This window comes from Aotus nancymaae, unplaced genomic scaffold, assembly GCF_030222135.1.
Source record: "Aotus nancymaae isolate 86718 unplaced genomic scaffold, 86718_ANA_hifiasm-v0.15.2.pri h1tg000006l, whole genome shotgun sequence".
Lineage (NCBI taxonomy): Eukaryota > Metazoa > Chordata > Mammalia > Primates > Aotidae > Aotus > Aotus nancymaae.
In genome coordinates this window covers 98,211,546-98,237,294 of record NW_026988417.1, presented here as the reverse complement: position 1 = coordinate 98,237,294, position 25,749 = coordinate 98,211,546, and the positions used below count along the sequence as shown (strand labels likewise).

Sequence of the window (25,749 nt, the reverse complement as noted above, 5' to 3'; positions counted from 1 at the left end):
ATCAGTCATTCATTTGAACTTTGCAAAGCATATTTTAAATAAACTTTAAATCAGCTTTATTATTATATACAAATACATAAATTGAATGTATTTTCGCTATACAATTCTTGAGTTTTGACAAGTATATACCATGTAACCATTACATTAATCAATATAGAGAACACTTCCATCCCCTGAAAAAGAGCTTTCTTCTTGCTCTGTTGTAACAAGTACTTCTCAGTACTGCTGGGCCCCAGCAACCACTGATCTTCTTTCTGTCATTGGATTATATTTACCTTTGCCCAAATTTTGTATAAATGGAATCATACAGCATGTGCTCTTTTGTGTCTGGTGTCTTTCACTCAGCATGTGTTTCAGAGTCTTATATATTGCTGTTTAGTATTTTGTTTCATTTTATTGCTGAGTAGTACTTTATTGTATGGATATACAACAATTAGCTTAGTCATTACCTGTAATAGACAGTTTTGTTTATTATGAATAAAGCTGTTAATGAACATTTGTTTAGAGGTCTTTTTGTAGATACATATTTTCATATTTCTTGGGTAAATAACAAGTTGTAGTCTTGCTAGATTGTATCGTAATTGCTATGTTGTTCTCCAAAGGGATTGCACCATTTTAGATTCCCAGTAGCAGTGAATGAGAATTTCAATTGCAACACATCCTCTTCGACACTTGGCATTGCCAGTTTTTAAATTTTAGCCATTTTACATAGTGCGCAGTGGCATCCTATTATAGTTTTGACTTGTATTTCCCTGATGATTAGTGATCTTGAGCCTCTTTTCCTCTGCTTACTGGCTGTTTGGACAACAGTAGATGTGTGGGTTTATTTTTGGGTTCTATTCCATTGCAAAATAGCTGTTTTATCCCGATTATGCTTATTCCATCATTTCTACATTTCCAGATCTGTTTCTGTTGACTGATTTTTCTCCTGATTATGGGCCATGTTTTTATGCTTTTTGTTATATTTAGTAACTTTATAGTGGATGCTAAACATTATAAAGTTGGTTTCGTTGTTGTTGTTTTCATTGAGTACTAGATGTTGTGCCTTTTAGGAAATTTTATACTTTTTTTCCTCTGATTGGCAGTTAAGTTACTTGCTGACCAGCTTGGTCCTTTAGAATCTTGTTTTAAAGCTTTGTTAGTGTAGGTTCAGAGTAGCCTTTACCCTATGTCTTATTTAGCTCCATTGTTAAGGTGTAACTTTGCTGTGGTCTCCACTGTATTCCCTAGATGTTAACTAAGGCCTTTCTCCTCTGGCTGGACATAATTTGAAAGTGTCACAGCCCTGTGTGAGCTCGGGGAATTTATCTCCCTATGGCTTCCCAGTTGTCCCCTTTCCTGACCTTGTGCATCTTAGCATTTACTCACAGACTTCTTGTGACACCTGTGCACATTTCTGAAACTTCTGCAGTCTCTGGAACTTCTCCTGTGCTTTACTTTACCTATTCCACCCGTCATGGCTTCCCTGAAATCTGCCTCCTCTCCCTTCAATTTAGCAATACCTACTTTCTCTGCTTGAGTTACCCTTCATTGCACTGTTGTCCATAAAGTGCTTTCAGCAGAAATGTAAGATAATCGTGGGGTTCATTTTCCTTCTTTCAGAGATCACAATCCTGTACCACCTGTTGTCTAGCATCTGAAAACCATTGTTCATGTATTTTACTTTGTCTTCTAGTTATTTACAGCGGCCCTATTATTCTACCTTCTTTGTGTTTTGCTTTGTTTTTTAAAAATTTCAATTAACCTTTTGTGTATCACACTTCATGTGTTTTCTGTATTAAAGCCATAACTTCTATTTGTCCCAAATTATCTCTTGTTTGTGTTTGCTGTTGTTGGGGGTGGGGTCCACTCAGATACAATGTCCTGCTACAGACAAGATCTTAAGTCATAATGCCATAGTTTTTGTGCCTTAGAACTATTTTACTTTTATTTTAAAACATTGCATTACTGAATACAACATACAGAAAAATGCATAGATTGAAATAACAAAGTTTAACAACTATTTTAGAAGTCAACTGTGTAATCACGATGGGTGAAAAAAATAGAACATCAGCATCCAGGAAGCCTCTTTTATTTACTCTGCCCCATTCTGAATCCCTTCCTTTACTGGAAAATGACCATGTTCCTTTCTTTCACAGCAGAGGGATCCAGTACATGTCTGCAAACACAGGGAGATGTCTCCTAAGCAACCTGCACTAAGCATCACCAAAACTGTCCATTCTCTTGTACAATGGTATACCATTGTACCCCATTGCTGGACACCCAGTACACTTCAATCCCTTGGCCCAACATGTGGCCAAAAAAATTGTCAATTTTAAAATATAAGAACATAAAATGTTTAGGGTAATCTGATTCTTTTGTTTTTTTCTTCATGTTTTGTGGCTCCTACTGTAGCTTCACCACACAGTAGAGAATGTGTTTTGAGTTTATAAAATGAGCATAAGCTGCTGTGGAAGACAGAGGATAAAGGGCTGACTTGCAGATAAGGGGACTGGGGAAGCTTCTGGAGGAGGTGGCATGTGAGCTGTTGCAGAGCAGTGGTTCTTGGGCTCATCTGCTCATTGGAATCATCTGAGGGGCTTTTAAACCTACAGTGCCTGGGTTCCACCCACAGAAACTCTAATTGATCTGGGTTTTTTCAAAAAGGGGTCTCTGGTTGATTCTAGTGTGCAGAAGTACAGAACCAAGAACCAGGGCCTTAGGCTAGAGCATTCTGTGTAAAACAGGACCAGGGTTTTGTTTGTTTGTTTTTAAATTTCAGATCCACTGCAGACTCACTGATATTTTTGTAAAATAAAAAGTGAATTACTAGAAAAGTGAAAACATATACACACAAAGAAATGCAAAATGTTTATCAACAGATAATAACTGACTAAAGTTGCTATAAAGGTTACAAAACGTTTACTCTCTATTTCTATACTTACTGTTGTAGACACAAAGTTGGGTTCATGGACTCGTGTTGGTCTGCAGAGTAGACCAGCTTTGATTAGTGCTGATGCAGAGGGCAGTGTGGCTAGAGTCCTGTATTAGGTGAACAAAGGTAGGTTGGGTCCAGATTATACAGGGCCTCAAGTGCAGAAATGAATAGCTTGGCTTTTATTCTGTAGGCACTGGGGAGCCACAGAATTCTGGAAAGGAATGATCTGATTGACAACATCGTGTGTGGTAGATTTATAGTGATAATACATTGTTGATGAGAACCTGAAAGGGGAAGAAAGTTGAAGGCATAGGGGCTGGGTAAAATAAAATAAAACTATCACATTTCTGGGGAAGTCACTCCAGCACTGCTAAATAAACTCATTAGAGTATCCTCTAGATACTTAAGAACTTAAGCTAGCCTAAAGCTTAAACAATCCAGAAAACAAAGTTAAATTCTAAAAAAAACCCTCTACCTAATGTTTTCAGAAACCACACAGATAGAAGATCCAAGGAAACAATGGAGGGGGGAGCAGGAGAAGATGCTGAAGGACTACCTCTCCGTGGCGCAGGATGCCCTCCGGACCCAGAAGGAGCTGTACCATGTGAAGGAGCAGAGGCTGGCATTGGCCCTGGATGAATACATGCGATTAAATGATGCCTATAAGGAAAAGTCAAGTTCTCGCACAAGCTGTAAGTACAGTGTGACTATTCAGGCTTTAGAAGTGGAGACTGAATTGTAGATAACGGAAGGCCACTTACATTTCTATGGAGTTTAATTTTGAGTCCTTTTCCCTCCTAAGCAGGAAGAGTTTCTCAAAACCATGAGAGGCAAGGGCATACCCCAGATTTTTCAGTAAAACCCTTACCCCAACTCCAGATAAAAGTTGCCCCGTTTGGGGATTATGCATGCCTTCTGTTTCTGCTCCCACCTCTGCCAGGTTGCCTGTATGCATTTATGAGTTAATTTTTACTTTTTCAGAACAACGAAAGTAATTTGGCCCTTTTTTGCTACTTTTGTACAATATTTTTAGTGGGGAGGAACTGGAACTATTATCTACGGTGTAATTTCTGTTAACCACCTGAGTTGATTTACCTCTCCCTCATCTCACAGATTGATTATTTGGAGATGGCTTTGTTTAAAGAAGCAGCTCTGATGAGTTCAGAAGTTCTACTTAAATTATAAATTCCTTGATAATGCAAAACTCTGATATACTGCTGCAGTATAGTCCTCTAAGGACATAGTTTATATAAAATACAGAAGAAAATTAAGTACCAAGGCCTGTATGACATTACTCTTTACAGAGTTAAAAAAATGATAGAGGTTTGAAGATTACTTTTTATATTTAGGTGTCTGATGAATGACAATAAAGGAATTATAAAAAGTAAGTATTCACAGAAGCACATAAATCTTGTTTTTAGCTTCAGTAAATTCTTTTTTTCCTCATATATAGCTTCAGTAAATTGCAAGCTGAGAACTGGTTATGCAACTTGTAAATAATTAGGTTTTCTTTTTTCTCTTTAAAAAGTATTCTCAGGATCTTCATCCAGTACTAAATATGATCCCGATATTTTAAAAGCTGAGATCTCCACTACAAGATTAAGGGTAAGAGGTTTTAAATTGTGGTTCTCTGTTGACTAATATGCGTAGAGTCTGAAGGATGTGGAAGGGGCTTTAGTGATCAGCTCTCATCTCCATTTGGTATAGAAAACTCCTCCACTTATTCCTGCTGAGTGGTCTTTCTACCTTTATGTGAACAAGTTCAAAGTTTGGGATAGTCTTTATTATTGAGACAGTGTGTTCTATTATTGGGCAGGTTTTTTTGAGATGAAGTCTAACTCTGTCGCCTAGGCTGGGTCACTGCAATCTCCGCCAACTGGGTTCAAGCGATTCTCCTGCCTCAGCCTCCTGAGTAGCTGGGATTACGGGCACATGCCACCAATATTAATTTTAGTATTTTTAATAGAGATGGGATTTCACCATGTTGGCCACACTGTTCACACTGGTCTCGAACTCCTTACCTCAAGTGATCTGCCCACCCTGGCCTCCCAAAGTGTTGGGATTACAGGCATGAGCCACTGCTCCCAGCCTATTGGGCAGTTTTATTGTTAGTAGTTAGACTATTGCATCAAAATTCGAGCCTTGTAACTTGCTTTCCCTCATTGTGCTGAGTTTTGCTCTCCAGAGTTAAGCCAAGTTGCTCTTTTGTCAGACAAACCAATATTTAAAGGTGTTCACAACTTAAAAGTCTAAGTCAAACTTAACTAGGTCTCATAATGCCTCATGAAGAGTTGTGTCCTGAATCTTGGCCAGAATGTTTTTTACCAAACTGCTGTTAAGACCAGAGCTTGTTTATCCTTGATTTTTGGAATATTAAAGGCTGTTCACCAAGTAAATAAACTCATGTAACCAATACCCAGGTCATAAACTAGGTTATTACTGTGACCCCTCCTCATTATTTTTCTTTTCCCTAAAGGTGGTACTAGACTAATGAGCACTGAGGGTTAATTTTTCACCTTCTTTGAACATCCTAAGACTGGATACTATATGTATTAATTTGATGGCTCACCTTGCTCAACAGCATTTCAAGATCCACATTCACTTTTATTGCTGTATAGTGTTCCACTTTTGTGTACATACCATAAATTCTTTATCTTATGTAATATTGATGTACATTAAAGTTTATTTCAATTTGTGATTATTAAAAATTATGCCTTAGTGTACATGTCTATTATACATGCCTTATATGTGGACCACTTATACGTGGACTCTTGAAAAAAAAAAGGATCAAATACACAGAGACAGAGAATAAAACAGTGGACCTTGGGAGGTGGGTAGAGGTCAGGGGAGTTGAAATGGTGAGATGTGGTTCAAAGGATAAAAGGTGCAGATGTGTAGGCTGAACAAGTCTAGAGTTGTAATGTACAATATGAGTACTAAAGGGAATAGCATTGTATTGTATTAGGGATTCTTGTTAAGATTTTAGCTGCCCTTGTGACAAAAAATGATAACTATGCAGTTGATAGATAAGTTAATTTGCTTCACTATAGTAATTTTACTAACTATATGTATTCCATAACATCATGTTGTAAACCTCAAATATACACAATAAAATTTATTTTAAAAAATACAACCATGGCTCACTTAACAATGGGTATACATTCTGAGAAGTGTATTATTAGGCAGTTCCTTTGTCCCGTGAACATCACAGAGTATACTTAATGCAAACCCAGATGATATGGCTACTGCACACCTAGGCTATATGGTATAGCCTGTTGCTTCTAGGCTACAAACCTGTACAGTATGATACTGTACTGAGTACTGTAAGTACATATTATAAATACATTCAGTACCTAGAATTGTAATACACAGTGGTAAGTATTTCCATATCCAAACTTATCCAAAGGTAGAAAAGGCATTTTTTCGAGAAAGAGTCTCGCTCTGTTGCCCAGGCTGGAATGCAGTGGCACCATCTTGGCTCACTGCAGCTTCTGCCTCCTGGGTTCAAGTGATTCTCCTACCTCAGCCTCCTAAGTAGCTGGGACTATGGGCACCCACCAACATGCCTGGCTAATTTTTGTATTTTTAGTAGAGACAGGGTTTCACCATATTGGCCAGGCAGGTCTCGAACTCCTGACCTTGTGATCCGCCTGCCTTGGCCTCCCAAAGTGCTGGGATTACAGGCGTGAGCCACCACGCCCGGCCTAAGACATACCATCTTATATGCAGGGAAATGTGGACATGTGGCACCTGACTGTACATACCTTAGTGGATACTCCCAAACAGTTTCAGCCCTTCTTACTTTCTCATGTCTGCACTAAGGCTCTGAGCTACTTTATGCACAGGCTTTTGCCTACATCTCACAAGTTTTGAATTTTATATTTCCATTGTTATTCAGACCAAAATATTTTCTCACTTCCTTTGTATTTCTCATATGAGTGCATTGCTTAATTTTCAAACACTTGGAGATTTTCTTTTATTATTGACTTCAACTTAAATTCACTCTATTTTTCAGTTCAAAATTTATATTTGAAACAGGGTGCAGTGGCTCACGCCTGTAATCCCAGCACTCTGGGAGGCCAAGGTGGGAGGATGGCTTGAGGCCAGGTTTTAAGACCAGCCTGGGCATCATAACAAGACATCATCTCTATTAAAAATTAAAAAAAATTTAATCTCAAAATTTCTATTTGATAATTTTTTAGCTGTTTCTAGTTACTTGCCCAAATTCTGCACATTAATATATAATTTTTGAACACTTTGTCATCCTAGAGAGGATTTAGTTTTGTTCTAGGTAGTTAGGCCTGGAGCAGGTAATTTTAATCTAATCACAATTTGAGCTGACTGCAGCCGGGCTTCAATCCTTCTCTAAGGGCGGGTCTATTTCCAGTTTCCCTTTTCTTTTAGGGCAAAGCTCTTCAAAATCCCAGTTGAACTCTTGGGGTGTTTTAACAGGGCCCTTTCTGTTGGATGAAGGCTGAACTTCACATCTCCTTCCTGTGCCTTAGCTCTCTGGGGCTACCAGCACTTCTCTGTATCTCAGGTGCTCAGTCACTGCATGCTCCCAGCCTTTCACTTTCTCTGTTGCATGGGCAGATACCTCAAAAGCAGAAACAGTGCCATGTTTGGATTATGACACTGAGTTTCCCTTATCTTTTGGATCTTTTTTTTTTTTTTTTGAAATGGAGTCTCACTCTGTCGCCCAGGCTGGAGTGCAGTGGCGCCATCTTGGCTCACTGCAACCTGCGCCTCCCAGGTTCACGCAATTCTCCTGCCTCAGCTTCACGAGTAGCTGGGACTACAGGCGCCCACCACCACACCTGGCTAACTTTTTGTATTTTTAGTAGAGTCGGGGTTTCGCCATGTTGTCCAGGCTGGTTTCGAACGCCTGATTTCGTGATCTGCCTACCTCGGCCTCCCAGAGTACTGGGATTACAGGCGTGAGCCACTGCGCCTGGCCTCTTTTGGATCTTTAATACAAGTTCTTGCTGCCTTAGTAGTTCTCCAGTGTCCTCAACTAGATGTGTGTGTTTGTTTTCTCATAATTTTTCTATTTCTTATTAGAAAAAGAGTATGAAAAAGGTTTGTCTGCTCTCACTGGAAGCAAAAGCTCTCTTTGGTTTGGATTGCTTGATTCAGTTTATGAAGTCATCGTTCTATGTCATCGTACAATAAATACCGCTCCAGGTGTCGTGGGCCCTTTACTTTGTCAGTCCATCCATATCTCTGTACAGGCAGTGGTTTGTCAAATGCCTTGGTACTGTATCTTTGTACCGTGTCTATGCTTATTTCTATATCCTAATGAGCTGCTAGGCTAGATACCTTATCTTAAAAAAAAGGAAATGACGTTTTTGTAAAACTTACTCTCAATAAACTCCAATACTCGAGTTGTGCACTTCTCAGCAAGTTATTATTACTGTCTTCTGAAATTTTTATCCTTTTCATAGTTCTTATCTTTGCAAGACCTATTGTAAATGGAATAACCACAATTAGCTGTTAGTCTGTCCACTTAGATCCTCTGAGAAATATGCAAACTGAGGGAGGAATTTAGAAACAAAAACGTATTAGAATATCTTGTTAAACTAACCATTTAGAAGGAAATGGAGCCCCATCCCAATCAGGGGCAGCACAGGCAATCCCAAGTGGTCACATTCCCCAGAATTGTCTTCTGATGTAGCAGATCTCTTAGATTAAGCTTCTATGCCAAGTTTATTTTGTTGTTAACGTAGAAGGCCTACATTTTATATATATATACATATATATATACACACACACACACACACACACACACACATGTATACACACACATATGAATATGTATTTTATAGATAATAATATATTGCATATTTATATATAAAAAATATTTTATCACCTTGTGACCACAAAGATGAGTCAGAGAGAGATGCCCTCTTCAAGAAGGTGCTTCCTTCACAAAAAGAAGATAAGATATTCATAAATAACTATAATAAAAGTTCATAAATAGCTAAAATAAAATATCAGAAATGACACTGGCTTCATCCCTTTCATTAGTGCCTCGGTGCTTGCTTAACACTTCCTGGCAGTGTGGATGCCTTTTTAGAAATGCTGCCGTAGCAGATTGGTCCTTGTGGACTATGTTGCTGTTGTGATATTTCAAGCTGTGTCATGGTTTGAACACTGTGGCAGAGATGATGCACTCTGTATCCATTCTGACCAGGTAACGCTTTAGGAATGGCCCAGCCATTCAGAAGTGGATAGGTAACTTGGCAGAGTCTGTTAAATTTTGATAATCTGGCCTTTCTTGGCTTGTATACTCTGTTAAAAATCCCTTTCACAAATTAATGCCTTAGGAGTAGTAACTCTTGAATCAACTAACTCATCGCTTTGGTGTCTTGGAGTACTTGCGTGCATTTTTGGTCATAGTAACAATTTTTAAAGCATAGCCAAACACTAGTTTTATGCTTTACTGTTTTGTTGCAACAGTCTAAGCAGGTGTACTCAGTTGTTTTACTGAATTAGGATTAGGTAGGTCAAGTATTTGGGAATTATGTATTTAGAAGCATCTGTCTAAAATATGTTTCATGGTATATTGTGGCCATAGGTATTGATGATCATTGGGCTTCAGTTTCCTCTTTGGTCAAATGGGATAACATTTGACCAAATGATAATTGACAAGTTATCATTCCTGATAACTTATTTTTATTTGTCAAGATGGTAAAATGAATAAATTAATGCTTTTTAAGTTACTCGTAACTTTTAAAACTAGTGTTTAATTGCTTGAGAAAATCTCAACAGCTATTTTTTAAAGAATATAAACATTTTTACTGCAAAATTTATTATTTATTTATAATAGATCTCAGACCATAGTCACCTTAAAATATAAACTGTCTCACACAAATTAAACTTTAAATTCATTTGCTGTTAAAAAGAAAACTCAATACTGATGTTTACAAATAGGTGAAATTTAGTGAAAATTTTGTGGAGAAAGTTTTTGGCAAATTTTTATTAAACTTTTACTCTTGTTAAACCTAATTAGAGTGTTAGAAATGTAAAAGAAAGTCTTTAGAAATACAAATGTATTTGAAAAGTGTATTGAGTATCCATTGCATGTGCTTCAATACAACTTTTAATTTTGTAAGAGTGAAGAGCAAAGACTCATTTGGTTAAACTATTTGCACTCCATTCCAAACACATAGCTGGCTAGTGGGCACTGTTATTAATAACAGTATACAATCTTTTGTTATCACGTATATGCTGCTCACACATTGTTAATATAGACTCAGTTTGAATTCATTTTAGCAGTGGTGATGAACTTAGAAAAGTCATCCACAGTCTTAGTTATTTGTAATCTTGGACACAGATTTAAAAGAATGGCAGTCAAATTTAAGGTTCAGTTTATAAGTATGAGTAAAGTAATTTACTAATGTACACATCAAAATATGACACTGTAACCAATTATCTAACATAGCAAAAATCGTATCAGTTTTCTTCAAATTAAAAGAAATATACCTTTGGAGAGTGTTAATTGCTACAAATATTCTCACATGAGAGATATCCTTATTCTTATACTACATTTACAATTTAGCTTACATTTCAACTTCTTTCAGCTGTGACTTGCTTTCTTTTAGGGTGTTGAAAGAGAATGATGCTAACTTGCAACACCAAACTGTAGATAAAGTTATTCTTAGGATGTTTGGAAGTGAATTTGTATTGTACAGTAGCCCCCTCTTATTCATAGGGCATATGGTCCAGGCCCCCCAGTGGGTTCATGAAGCCCCGGATAGTACTGAACCTGTTGTATACTGTTTTCTCCCATACATCTATAGCTATAATAAAGTTTAACTTATAAATTAGGCATAGTGAGAGATTAATGACAATGACTGATAATAAAATTGAACAATCATAGCCTTGTACTTTAGTAATAGTTATGTGGACATGGTCTCTCTCTCTCTCTCAAAATATCTTATTATATCATAGTCATCTATTTTTGGACCACAGTTGACTGCAGGGAACTGAAACTGCAGAAAGTGAAACTGTGAATAAGGGAAAACTATTATAGTTAGTGTTGGGTTAAAATATAGTGCAATAGTCTTAGTGAATTTTGAGTGAAATTAGGAATGAGAATTTTGAGTGAAATTAGAAAAAAAAAGAACAAGCCAGAAAATGAGAGATTCTATTTAATGCAAGAACTGATGGTATCTAATATGACATTCTAGTAACTTGAAATAATTAAAATGTATAGCACAGTAGTGTGTTTTCAAAAAGCATACTCAGAATTTGAATAGAGTGAACTTTAATACTTAATCACATTTATTGATTTTTGTAATGTTTTATTTCTCTTGCTCTCCCTCTTTCTGAGTTTGGCCTCCTTTTCTAGCTTTGAAGGGTATGAAACTGCAGGCTAAATATGTATTTTAAAAAAGAAATTCTTCATTGACATTGTGTTGTTGAGGAGGAGATATTTAGTTTCTCTTCACCTAGATAAGCCACCATGTCAGTCTCTCCATCTTAATTCTGAAATACCCTTATATCCATAATGCTTGTGGCATTTTATAATATTAAAAGCAATTAATTTCTCCAGTTAGAGAATATATAATCTGAGCAAATAGGATTGACAGGAAAATAATCACGCATAAATGATCTATTTTAAATGATTCTATAAAGCCTACAAAGCTCATTTGTTCATATTTTGAAGACCATGGGGGCTAAGCCTTGTGGAATGTTATAAGATAAAGATATAATGCATACAGTCAAACCAACAGTTCCTTATATATTTCGTTACTTTTCTTTGACATGTGCACAATAAATACATTGACCTAACATGTTCACATTGAATTTTGAATCAACCTCCTGATGCCATGACAGTGCAGCAGTGAGAGTATGAAATAGCTATTTATTCTGCATATGTTTGTAATCTTCAGCATCCTCGAGTGCACATATATTTCTAGAACTGAGGGTGGTAGACACAATACTCTCAGCTTCTACTTAATGAAGGCATCAGAATTTTAGTTCCTTCAAGATATAAGAGAATAAAGTTGTGTGATTTGAGATTTGTCAATTGGATGACAATTTTAGATGTGTCTTCAGAGAGACGGTGATATTGAGGAAATAGGCTCAACAAGGAGACATTTTGTCTAAAATTCAGGCTGTCAAAATCATGTGAATATATTTTAAAATATCCAGCTTACTTCTGTTTTTGCCCATGAAAGATTAACTACTACGAGAATTGCCCTCTAACAGCAGGTAATTAGAGAACTGTACAAAATTTAGGAAACAGCTGTTTTCAGACTTCAGATAACAGTAGAAGACTGTAATCCCTAACTAAAAGGAAACAGATGAAGTGAGCCCTGGCATTGCAGCATTTGCAGTATGGGGAGAAGGGCATAAACATAGTCTAGTGGCGTGCATGAGTTGATGAGACAGAAGAGAAAAGTTCATTGGCGGAGAGGTGACTAGAATATGTAGGAAATACTGGAGAGGAGGGAGTTACAGAGATAGAAGAGAATGAGAGCAGGCAGGTGCCAGCCTGAGATTTCTGGTAGGATCTCCTCAAATCTTTGACTGAATACTGATTGAGTATGCATGGTACAAAATACCATAAGGCTGGAGAAAGAAAGTGATAGGAAAAACAGTTCCTAGAGCTCACACAGGGCTGGGAATAGTTTGTGTTTCCCACCAGCCAGCATAGAGACATAGAATCTTGAACAGGGGCATCAGAAGGGTAATGCCGTAGTAGTGGGACCAAATTAGTCTGAGGCTAAGGCTGTATTGGACTTATTCTAACAAAAATTGAAAGCAAACATTGAAAGGATCAAGTTGATTTAAAATAATTTATTTGTGTACTAGAACAAAGTCCACGATCCTTTAAGATAATACAACAAAATTAAGCATGAAGAATGTAAAATTCAAAATGGCCAGTATCTAGTCAGAATTTTTCATGTGTGTTGGGAATGAGAGTAGTGTGGAGGGGCAAAAGAGAGGGCTTACCAAGAGGGCATCAGGAAGCCTTTGGGAGTGTTAGATCTATTCTTTATACTAAGTGTATTGATAGTTACATGTGCATATACATGTGTCAGCACTTATCAAAGTATGTAGTTTAAACATATCCACTGTATTGTATGCTAGTTATACATCAATAAAGCTGTTAAAAATGACCAGGTATGCAAAGAAGCAAGAAAATATGATCAACAAAAAGAAGAAATGATAGGTACAATTTAATTAGCAAACACATTAAAACATTATACATATGCTTAAGAATGTAAAGGAAAATGTGAAAATGAGGAGAAAAATATATTTAAAAATAAAAATGGAACTTCTACAGATTAAAAATACAACATCAGAAATGAAATAACTGTATGAGAGTAACGGCTGATTATACATTTACCAAATAAAGATCAGTGAAGTTAAAGACGTAGGAATAGAAACTATTCAAAACAAATTATACAGAGAAAACAAAGCCTGGTAAAAATTTAACAGCATATCAGTATCCTGTGGTTCAATATCAGAGAGTGTGACATGTGTAGTTAAAGTCTCTTAGAAAGAGCAGGGGAGGAAATCACAAAAATTATTTGCAGAAACTAAAATTATAAATCTGTCAATATAGGGAATTCAACAAACCCAAGGCAGAATAAAGAAAAGAAGATCATACCAAAACATATCATAATCATATTGCCAGAAATCAGTAATAAAGAGAAAATCTTAAAAGTAGCCATAGAAAAAGACATGATATACAGTGGAATAAAGATAAAAATTACAACAGACTGCTTATTAGAAATAATACCAATTGTAAGACAATGGAGTGATAGTTTTAAGAGTACCAATACTAAAAGAAAACTGTCAACCTAGGTTTCTATACCTAGTGAAAATATCTTTTAAAATTGAAGGAAAACAACCAGTATAAAAATGGGCAAGAGACTTCAATAGACATTTCTCCAAAGAAGATATACAAATGGCCAATAAGCATATGAAAAGATGATAAACATCCCTAGAGTCATTAGGGAAATGCAAATCAAAATCACAATGAGATATCACTTCACACCTATTAGGAAAGCTATTACTTAAAAGACTGACGACACAGGTTGGACATTGGTGTACAAGTATCTGTTCGAGTCTCTGCTTTCAGTTCTTTGGAATATACATCCAGAAATGGAATTGTTCGATCACAAGGTAATTCTAAATGTAACTTTTTGATATATATCCGTATAGGTTTTGATATATGTCTTCTAATCTTGGAAAATATTTGTTATAAAGAATTGGCTCACACAGTTATGGAGACTGGCAAGTGCAGATTTGCAGTGTGGGCTGACGAACTGGAGGCACAGGAGAGCCGGTAGTACAGTTCCAGTCCAAATACTGGCGGCAGCCTTGAGACCCAACAAAGCTGATGATGCAGATGAAGTCTGAAGGCTGGCAGGCAGAGACCCAGGAAAGCTTATAGTTCAGATGAAGTCCAAAGGCAGTTTGTTGAATTCCTATTTGCTTGGAGAGGCCAATTTTTTTATTCTCATCAGGGCCTCAACTGATTAGATGAGGTATACTCGCATTATGGAAGGCAGTCTATATACTCAAAAGTTCACCAGTTTAAAAATCTTATCCCAAAATATCCTCTAAATTGACACATAAAATTAACTGTTACATACCTACAACCTATCACCTACAATCACAGGTGAATGTCAACAAAATATGGCACATACATGTGATGGAATATTATTAAGCCTTAAAATGTAATGAAATTCTGATGCATGCTACAACATGGATGAACCTTGAAAACATTATGCTAAGTGAAATAAGCCAGACACAAAAGAACCAATATTATATGATTCACCTTATGTAAGATACCTAGAATAAGCAATTTCGTAGACACAGAAAACAGAATAGTGGTTACCAGGGGTTGAGGAAGAAGAGAAAGGGGAGTTATTGTTTAATAGGTACAGAGTTTCAGTTTAAGACAATGAAAATGTTCAGGAAAGGACCAGTGATGGTTGTACTTAATGCCACTGAATCATAAATGGTAAGTCTTGCATGTATATTTTATCACAAAAATAAAGAATAAAATAAATTTTCAGGCAAATATGAGAACTAATTGCCTGCAGAACTATGCAGTTATAAATGTTAATTTCTTCAAGCAGAGGGAAAACGATACCACATGGAAATTTGGATCTAAATAAAATAATGAAAAATGTTATTCAAATACAAGACTATTTTAGTAATTTGAAGTCTCTTTAAATAAAAATGGCTATTTAAACAAAGATAATAAAAATATGTTGATGTTTATAGAATATTTAAAAGCAAAATAAAAGACAAAATACCACAAAGAATGGGGGAGAGTGGAAGGATGCTGTCATAGGCACTTTCACTATTCATAAAGTAGTGACTTTTATTGGTAATGGATTGCATGTTTTATATACTAGAGCGAACTTTTTCTATAAATACCCAAATAGTAAATATTTTAGATGTTGCAGGTATAGTAAGCAGGATTTGAAAATATTTTCCAGTCCTCCAAGATTTCCCCCTCCCCCACCTTTCCTAGTATACATGCCATTCATAATTTCCTGGCTGAATATAATGCATTATTTAATATGGCAAAGTTAACTTTAAGATAGAGAAATTATCCTGGGGGACTGGAGGTGACACACAGGCCCTTTAAAATCAGTTTCTCTGGCTGGTTACTGTAGAGGAGGACATTAGATGTCAAAGCATGAGAGGGTTTGAATGTGCTATTGCTGGATTACAGAAGGAGAGGCCAACATGGGAAGAAACTGAGAGCAACCTTGGCTGATAGCCAGCAAGGAATTCAAATCTCAGTCCTAGAGCCACAATTAACTGAACACTGCCAACAGTGAGAATGCAGTTAGGAGTGGATTTTTCTGCAAAGCCCCAGATGACAACTCAGCCTGGCTAACACCCTGATTTCAGCTTTGCAATAATTTGACCAGAGAGCCCAGAGAACCTAGTGAGCTATTAAATAATTGTAATTAATTTTAAGCTTCTAATTTCATGATAGTTTGTTTTGCAGCATCAGAAAACTCATACAGCAGTTTTCTGTGCAGTCTCTGTTGCAGATTCTTCTTTTTTTCTACTTTTCTTGGATAATGGTTAAAAATTTGCAAACCTTTATTAACTAGTGGTCCATAAAAAACAAACAAACAACAACAACAACAAAAAACCAGGCCACAAGATGAGCTGTCATTGCTGATTCCTGCCCTAGAGTATCCCATTTAAAATAAAAATAAAAAGAGGCTGGGCGCGGTGACTCACGTCTGTAATCCCAGGACTTTGGGAGGCCAAGGTGGGCGGATCACCTGAAGTCGGGAGTTAAAGACCAGCCTGACCAACATCGAGAAACCCCGTCTCTAGTATAAATACAAAAAGTAGCCGGGTGTAGTGATGCATACCTGTAATCGCAGCTATTCAGGAGGCTGAGGCAGGAAAATCGCTTGAACCTGGGAGGCGGAGGTTGCAGTGAGCCAAGATTGAGCCATTGCACTCCAGTCTGAGCAACCAGAGTGAAACTCTGCCTCAAAAAACAAACAAAAAAAAGAGATCACTATTAAGCCAATAAGGGAAATAAAATGGAATCATTAAAAGAAATTTAGTTAACCCAAAAGAAGGCAAGAATAGAAGAAGAAAATATGACAATAAGAAAGCTAATATACTAAATCTATTAATAAATGGCCTAAATACTCCAATCAAAAGGCAAAGATTATCAGAATGGTTAAAATAAGACCCAATTTCATGATAGCTGTAACAGACCTACTTTAAATATAAAGACCTAGATAGGTTAATTAAAATATTAAAGAAGATAGATCATGAAAATACAAATGCAAAGAATGTTTCTGTTGTCAAAGTAATATCAGACAAACTACAAAATAAGGACTATTACTAGAGATTTTATAATTATAAATGGATCGGTTCATCAAAAGACATAAGAATCTTAATGATATATGCACATACTAACAGAGCTTCAAATGCCTGGAATAAAGACCAATACAACTGCAAGGTAAAGGACAAATCTACAATTAAAGTTGGATATATCAGCACCCCTCTCCCAGTAATTGATAGAATATGTAGACAGAAAATCAGCGATGATGTCGAAGATGTACACCATACCATAGACCAACTTGATCCAATTAACATTTATAGAATAGAACATACCATCTAAAAACAGCAGAAGTACATATGGAACATCACAAAGGTAGTCCTTACTCTAGAATATGAAGAGAAGTCTCAGTACATTTAAGGGGACTCAAATTCATACAGAATATAGCTGCAGTGAAATTAAACTATACATCATAAATGTATCTGGAAAAATTGTCAAATACTTGGAAATTATTAGCATACTTCTCAGTAATTCATTGGCCAAAGAAGAAAGCACTTGAGGAACATTTAAAAATATTTTGAACTAAAGAAAAAGGAAAATACGCTGTATAAAAATTTACTGAGTATAGCTACAGCAGTGCTTAATGGCATGTCATTAGCAAATGGAAGACTCATACATTGCTATGGGAATGTGAAAGGGTACAACCCTTTTGCAAAGCAAGTTAGCGGTTTCTTACAAAGTTAAACATATATTTAACATACTATCTAGCAATCCCATTTATACGGATTTACCCAAAATGAAAGCATATACCCACACAAAGACTTGAGTGTAAATATTTGTGAGAGCTTTGTACTTGTTAGCCTAAACTGGGAACCAACCTAAATGTCTATCAGTAGATAAATGGATAAACAAATTGTGGTATATTCATAAAATGTAATTTAAAAGGAATAGGTTACTGATACAACATGGATGAATTTCAAAAGCAGTGAAAGTTAGTGGTTGCTAGGGGCCAGGTGGGGATAGACTGTAAAGAGGCGTGAGGAAATAATTGATGGTTGTCCTGTTGGTGCATGATTATATATACTTGTCTAAACTCATTATATTGTACATTTAAAATTTGTGCAGTTTATCATAAATAAATATGGTTAAAATACCATTTTCTATGTAGGAGGAAAAGATTCAGATGAATAATTGTTAGCACTAATAAATAAATAGAATCTATTGTATTTTATATCTAAAACATGTAAAATCTTTTAACATATCTATCATAGCCATTTGTAATATATAAAATAAAAAATCATATTCACAGCAGCAAACCCAAATCATAAAATATCTAGAATTAACTTTTATCAAGAAATATAGTGGCCCTATCTGGAGAAAATTATAAAACATCTTTGAGGGGATATAAATGAAAATTTTAGTAAATGAAAGACATATATTTTTAAAAATAGAAACATTATAAGGCAGTTTCAGAATCCTAATTTGGGAGTGTAGGAGGGGGAACAAGATATAAATTTTCAGAATATCATCTGGACATGTTATTAGAGGGAATTTGCCTTACATCTAAAAATATAGTTAATGTGGCTAGGCATGGTGGCTCACACGTGTAATCCCAGCACTTTGGGAGGCCAAGGTGGGAAGATCACTTGAGGCCAGGAGTTCAAGACCAGACAGGCCAACGTGGTGAAAACCCATCTCTACTACTAATAAAAATACAGAATTTAGCTGGACGTGGTGGTACGCACATCTGTAGTCCCAGCTACTTGGGAGGCTGAGGCACGAGAATCGCTTGAACCTGGGAGGCGGAGGTTGCAATGAGCTGAGATTGTGCCACTGCACTCCAGCCTGGGCAACTGAGTGAGGTGCTGTCTCAAAAAATAATGATGAAAAATATAGTCCAAATAATGACATGGCAGTGAATGACAAACCACATATATATGGTGGTCCCATGAGATTATAATGCCATATTTTTACTGTACCTTTTCTATCTTTAGATATGTTTAAATATACAATGCTTACCATTATGTTACAGTTTGTTACAGTTGCCTGCAGTTTTCAGTACAGTAACATGCTGTACAGGTTTGTAGCCTAGAACAGTAGGCTGTGCCAAATAGTCTAGGTGTGTAACAGGCTGTGCCATCTGGTTCTATGTAAGTGTCCTCTATAATGTTCACATGATAACGGAATTGCCCAACATCTCATTTCTAAGATGAAGTGACACATGACTATACTTTATTATGGGAAATATTAAACAATATACCTGAGAAGAGGTAATAGTATAATTTTCTCCCATATTTCCATCACATCTCATTCGTTTTGTCTTTTACTTTCACCCTACCCTCTGAATTATTTTGATGACAGTTTGAAATAGTGTATCATTCATCTGTAAACATTTCAGCATGTATTTTTAAAGCTAAGAAGAAAGTAACTACAATGCCATTATTATATTTGAAAAGTTAACTAGAATTCTGTATTGCCATCCAAATGCCCTATCAATATTTATGTTTCTCATTTGTGTTTCTGTTGGCTTGTTTGAATCAGTGTCTAAATATGGTCTGCATATTGCAAATGGTAAATATATTTCTGAAGTCTAATTTTATTTTATTTATTTATTTATTTTTTATTTTTGAGACAGAGTCTCACTTTGTCTCGCCCAGAAGTCTCGCCCAGGCTGAAGTGCAGTGGGACGATCTCGGCTCACTGCAACTTCTGCCTCCTGGGTTCAAGTGATTCTCCTGCTTTAGCCTCCCGAGTAGCTGGGACTACAGGTGTGAGCCAGCATGCCTGGGTGCTTTTTGTATTTTTAGTTTCACCATGTTGGCCAGACTGGTCTCAAACTCCTCACCTCAGGCTATCGACCCGCCTCGACCTCCCAAAGTGCTGGGATTACAGGTGTGTGCCACTGAGCCTAGCCTGAAGTCTAATTTTAATTACCTTTTTTTCTTTGTAACTTAAAAAAACAACAACAACAAAGAAAACTGGGTCATTTGTAGAATTCCTCGCTGTCTGATTTTTCTATCTTATATCCCCATGGTGTACTTGAACAAATTCCTTTGTTCCTGTAATTCCTGTAAATTATTAACTAGATGTAGAGGATTATGAGATCTAGTTTTTTTTGGAGGTGGGCATTCATCATGGGTTATGCTATATATATCCATCAGGAAGTACATGCCTCTTTTTTATTGTAGTAATTTATGATCATCTAGATTCATTATTCCATTAGGGATTGCAAAAATATTATAGTCTAAGTATACCATTCCTTATTTATATATTCGTTGGAATAATTTACTGATCCTCAGCTTATATTGGGAAGATAGGTGAAATGATAAGTTGTGCCCTAGCTCTATCTAACACCTGCCAGAGATTACCAACAGAGTTGAGGTTTTTGTTTAGTTTTTTGGTTTTTTTGCGACAGAGTCTCACTCTGTTGCCCAGGCTGGAGTGCACTGGTGCTATCTCAGCTCATTGCAATCTCTACCTCCTAGGCTCAAGTGATTCTTGTGCCTCAGCCTGCCGAGTAGCTGGGATTACAGGCATGTGCCACTATGCACAGCTAATTTTTGTATGTTTAGTAGAGATGGGGTTTCACCTTGTTGGCCAGGCAGGTCTCCAACTCCTGACCTCAAGTGATCTGCCTGCCTCTGCCTCCCAAAGTGCTGGGATTACAGGCATGAGCCACTGCACCTGGCCTGTTTGTTAAGGTTTTAAAATATCAATTTGTTCTCACAGATTTAAACATAACTGACATGTTTTAGATAATTGTATGCTTATTCATCCACAAATTTTCCTATCTTGTGATATAGGAGCCTCTTTATATTGGCTCCTCATACCTTTGATCCTAGTATTCTGAGAGTTTTCTTTTACTCTGGCCTGAAAATATGTTTTTGACTTCTTTTTGCACTAGACCTGGAATCAGACATTTATTCAAGAAACTGATTCTTTTTGTAAGATGTTGTATTTAGAGACCACACTCCACATGCGTGAGTGTTTATTGCAACTGAGTTGGCAATTTTAAGTTCTTATCTTACTACATTAAAATACATACATTGCCAGTAATTACAACAGTGTGATAGTGACACAAAAATAGGAATATCAATGGAACTGAACATCCACAAATAAGCAGAAACATCTTGTTGAATTTAAAATATGATGAAAGTAGCATTCCTTATGATTAGAATAAAACTGGATTATTCAGTGAATATATAAGGATATCTCTTTGCCCATGTTAAAAGAAATTAAATAAAGGTGGAAATTTCTAAAATAAAGATGAGTCAGTACCCTACTTTTGACATCAAAATAATCCCAGATGGATGAGTGATTTAAATGTGAAAAGTCCAATCATGAACTTATTTAAATTAGCCACAGAACATTTAAAGAAAAGATTGAGAAAACAATGGGGAGTAACAAACAAAGCCAACCTGATGGTGAGACATTTTAAAAATCAAATGCAATTAACTACCAGGATGAGAAGTCTTTAGTCATTCATTCATTAAGCAGTTATCTATTTAGGGCTTCATATATGCCAGACACTGTTTTACACAAATGATATAGCAGAGAACAGATACATTTCAGATACTATTCTAGGCAGTGAGGTATAGCATAAACAAAACAAACAAAAGTAACAGCTCTCATGGAGCCTATGCTGTATTGAGGTGGGGAGATTTCAACAACTAAGTCAATAAGCTTGGTCTAATGGTTGTATGTAGAGCTCACCAAATAATGAATGCAGATTTCTTTCTATTACTAATAAAAATTAGCTGCAGGCTAGTCGTAATGATGCCCTTTAAAAATTAATACAATGGATTATTATTATATTGAGCATACTGTTCAGCCAGGATGCCAATTAAGTTAGAAGTCAATAACAAAAAGCCAAAAGATGCAGAACTCTTCATGAAACTTTTTTTTTTTTTTGGAGACAGAATCTTGCTCTGTCATTCAGGCTGAGCGCAGTGGCACAAGCATGGCTCACTGCAGCCTCAGTCTTCCAGACTCAGGTGATCCTCCTGCCTCAGCCTCCCAAGTAACTGAGACCACAGGTGGTACACTACCATGCTTGGCTAATTTTTGTATTTATTGTAGAGGCAGGGTTTTCGCCATGTTGCCCAGGCTGGTCTTGAACTCCAGGGCTCAAGCAATCCACCTGCCTTGGCCTACAGGAAACTTTTAAACATACTTTCAGTATAATGCATGGGTTAACAAAATTAAATAGAAATATAGAAATAGAATTAAGTGGTCATAAAAATATGTATAAATTTTGTAGGCTACAACTAAAGCAGTTTTTAGTAGAGAAGAACTGAAACTCTTTACTGCTGGTGGGAAAACTGGCCATAAAAGAGAGAGAAAGTGGGGAGTAGTAAGGGAGAAAAGAAGAGAGTTAATCTAGGTGATGAAATGAAGACAGAAGAGCATGTAGGCCTGACACACCACTGGAAAGGTTGTAGATGTGCATCTGAAATAGGAAACCATTTGACCGTATTTTTATTATTTGTATTTAATTTTTGCTAGTTTAATTGGTATGTAATGATATAATGCTTTTCAATTTTGTCTATTAGGAGGTGATTTTGTTAATGATTTTTTAGCATGTGTATTTCCATTTTCTAGTTTATTTTTTAAAATTTAACAGCTTTATTAAGAAACCATACAATTCACCCACTTAAAATGTACATTTTAATGGGTTTTAGTACATTCATATTTACATGCCTGTTATTATAATCTAACTCTAGGACATTTTTGCCCTGCCCCCAGAGGAAACCCTGTGCCCATTAGCAGTTACTCCCCATTCCCCACACCTGCCTCCTCCATCCCCCGAGCCCTGAACAACCACTGTTTTCTGTCTCTCCAGGTGTGCCTGTTGTTATAGACATTTCATATAAATGGCATCATATACTGTGTGATCATTTGTGACTGGCTTCTTTCACTTAGCATATGTTTTCAAGGTTTGTTCATGTTGGTAGCATGTATTAGAACTTCATCCTTTGAATTGCCAAATAATATTCCATTATATAAATAAACATCTTATTTATTTAATTTTTTTGAGACACATTTTCGATCTGTTACCCATGATGGAGTGCAGTGGTGAGATCTTGGCTCACTGCAACCTCTGCCTCCTGAGTTTAAGTGATTCTCCTGTTCCAGCCTCCCAAGTAGCTGGGATTACAGGTGCACTCCACCACACCCAGCTACTTTTTATATTTTTAGTAAAGATGGGGTTTTACTATGTTGGTCAGGCTGGTCTCGAACTCCTGACCTCAAGCAATCCACCCGCCTCGGCCTCCCAAAGTGCTGGGATTATAGGCATGAGCCACCACGCCTGGCCATATTTTATTTATCCATTCATCAGTTGGCAGATATTTGGGTTCTTACCACTTTTTGGCTATTATGCATAATGCTGCTGTGAGCCTACATGTACAAGTGTTTGTGTGGACATGGGTTTCCATTTTTCTTGGGTATACGCCTTGAAGTAGAATTGTTGGGTTATGCGATAATTTACTGGTTTAATTATTTGTGGATATCTAGCATTGACCTTCCATATATTAATATTTATCTGTTATTTTTATCTTGATAGTATATTTCATAAATGTTTTATATGATTTTTCTCATTGGCTTTTGTTTTATTTCCTTTTTATTGTTGTTAAACAAAAGATTTTTTTTAAAAAAAGATACCGTGTTCAGCCATCTTATTTCTGATGACAAATTCCATTTATTAGCTATCATACACTTTCCTCTATTCTTTATGAAAGTTAAACAGTGTTTTATATGTTTTATTCTATTTGACTATTTGGAGTTGACTTCTTATTTTCTTTAAAGGTGACTTTAGAGATGAGGTAGGGAGATGAGGATTTTTAGTAAGGTGGAAGTGGTAGTCAATAGAAAGATTTCCAGAAGGAGCAGTCGACAGTTGCCCATTATTGGCTTGCTTAAGAAGTTCCCTGCAAGACAAAGGAGAAAATGGTGAAAAGGGAAGGTAGTCATTAGTAAAATATCATTTTACTCATTACAGCTTTAACGTTGCAAGATTCACTTTTAGGGCACACTTTTGAAACCTGTCTGTCTTGTGATCTTTCTATGGTCTACAGATTTCCAGAGTTTACTTTTCCTTCATTGTCATCTTCTTTCCCCTTCTTTTAAAATAAAACCTATGACACTAGGATTTTAAGAGGTGGTAATAAGCTCTGCGATTTTCAGTCATCACATTTAATCATAGTATCTTCCTGGTTTTCAGAAATAACTGGAATCAATTTAAAATAGCAGTTGCTTTAGTGTAGTCAGTATAGACAGTGGGAAATGTGCAGAAATCGTGGGTCTCTTGCTTCCAGTTTAGCACTCGGGGTTGTGAAATTTGGCTCCATAGAAATAAAATTAGGTGGTCAGCTACAGCTGTAGTTAAATTCAGTAATGTGAGAAAACACAGGCACTGGGGATCGTGGGCTGTTCATGTCTTCATTTCCAGTGGGATACAGGAATAATGAAGTTTCTAAGGCAGAATAAGGGTCACAGATTTTATTTAGGTAATTTTGCTACTATTCTAGTTTGTCTTTCTTTTTACATGTATTATGCCATTAATAACAAAACTTTTTAAATTGTATTTTTAGAAGTTCTCCTGGTTCTAGATAGACTGTGATAGCAGTGTAGCCTTCAGCAGGTTACTTACCTATCCTCTTTAGGTCCCAGGTTCCTTACCAATAAAATGAGAATGAAAACTGTATCTAATAGAGTAGTTTGAGGATTGAAAATGGGTATTTGTATTAAGCACAGTGCTTGGAATACATTAAAAGTACTTATGAATTTAGCTCATTGAGTCTACATTGTGCTAAGCTTATAGGCCAGCATTAGCTTAATCTTCTAGTTGTGATCTAAGGACATTTGTTTTTACATTCTTGTCCTACATTTGAGACTGGGTTAGAGAATAGAAGAATGAAAACAGTGATCCTCCAATAGCTAGAATGATGCCAAGTGGTTCCAGAGTAGAAAGGTGTTGAACTACTAATTAAGACCATACTGATAAAACCAAAACAACTAGAAATAATGTCTGGTTGGAAATACTCATTTCACTTATGGAAGCAAACTTTTTAATAGTTCATAAAATGCCATCTTGGTGTTTGGGAGCTAAAAATCATTCAGGTTGTCCATTAAGAAGACTCTCCAGTATAAAAACTAGCATAGCATATAGCTATCTTCAGGTAAACTAAATAATGTGGGGAACAAAGAAAGCTTCCTATTTGATTGTCACCCAACATAGAATAAAATTTCACTCATAGCAGCTAAACAGAGCAGAGGCCAAGTTTGTCAAGTCCATTTTAGATTTTTTTAAACTTCAATTTTTATTTTATTGTAGTAATAACACTTAACATGAGATCTATCCTCTTAACAGAATTTTTAAGTGTATAAGATATTCAACTATAAAAACAATGTACGGCAGATCTCTAGACTAATTTTCATGTTGCGTAACTGAAACTTTATTTCCTCTAGCACTGTGCCTTTTCTGTACAGCTTAGCACCTGGCAACAACCATTCTGCTTGCTGCTTCTATGAGCCTATTTTAGATACTTTATATAAGTGGAATCATACAATATTTGTCCCTCTGTGACTGACTTGTTTCACTTGGCATAATGTCCTCAAGGTTCATTCATAGTGTCACATATTGCAGGATTTCCTTCTTTTTAAAGGCTGAATAATATTCCATTGTGTTTACATACTGTTTTTTTTTAATCCATTCATCTGTCAGTGGACATTTAGATTATTTCTGTATCTTGGCTGTTGTGAATCATGCTGCTGCAGTGAACATGGGAGCACTAATAGCCCTTCAAGATAAAGAATGTCTTAAATAATTTTTAAAATTTTAAATTGGCCTATCATAATCCAAATGATTTTTTGTATAATATTTATCTCACACAATCCAAATGATTTGACTTATATTTTATGTCAATGAGATATAATAATTGTTTTAATTCATTATTTCTAAGTGGGTTTAATATCACCATTGTTTTTACCAACTGTGTTTTCATTTGATTTTTGTATATGGAGAGAGATAAGGGTC

General features: G+C 36.2%; 1 protein-coding gene across 1 annotated transcript in view; it reads left to right on the top strand.

Moving 5' to 3' along the window:
• Nucleotides 1-25,749, top strand: part of WWC2 (WW and C2 domain containing 2) — a 210,430-nt gene that overhangs the window by 103,315 nt on the left and 81,366 nt on the right. The window contains exons 3-4 of the mRNA XM_012472558.3: nucleotides 3,406-3,609; nucleotides 4,446-4,522. Of these exons, the coding sequence (XP_012327981.1) occupies nucleotides 3,406-3,609; nucleotides 4,446-4,522 (281 nt within the window). The remainder of the gene's footprint in view (nucleotides 1-3,405; nucleotides 3,610-4,445; nucleotides 4,523-25,749) is intronic.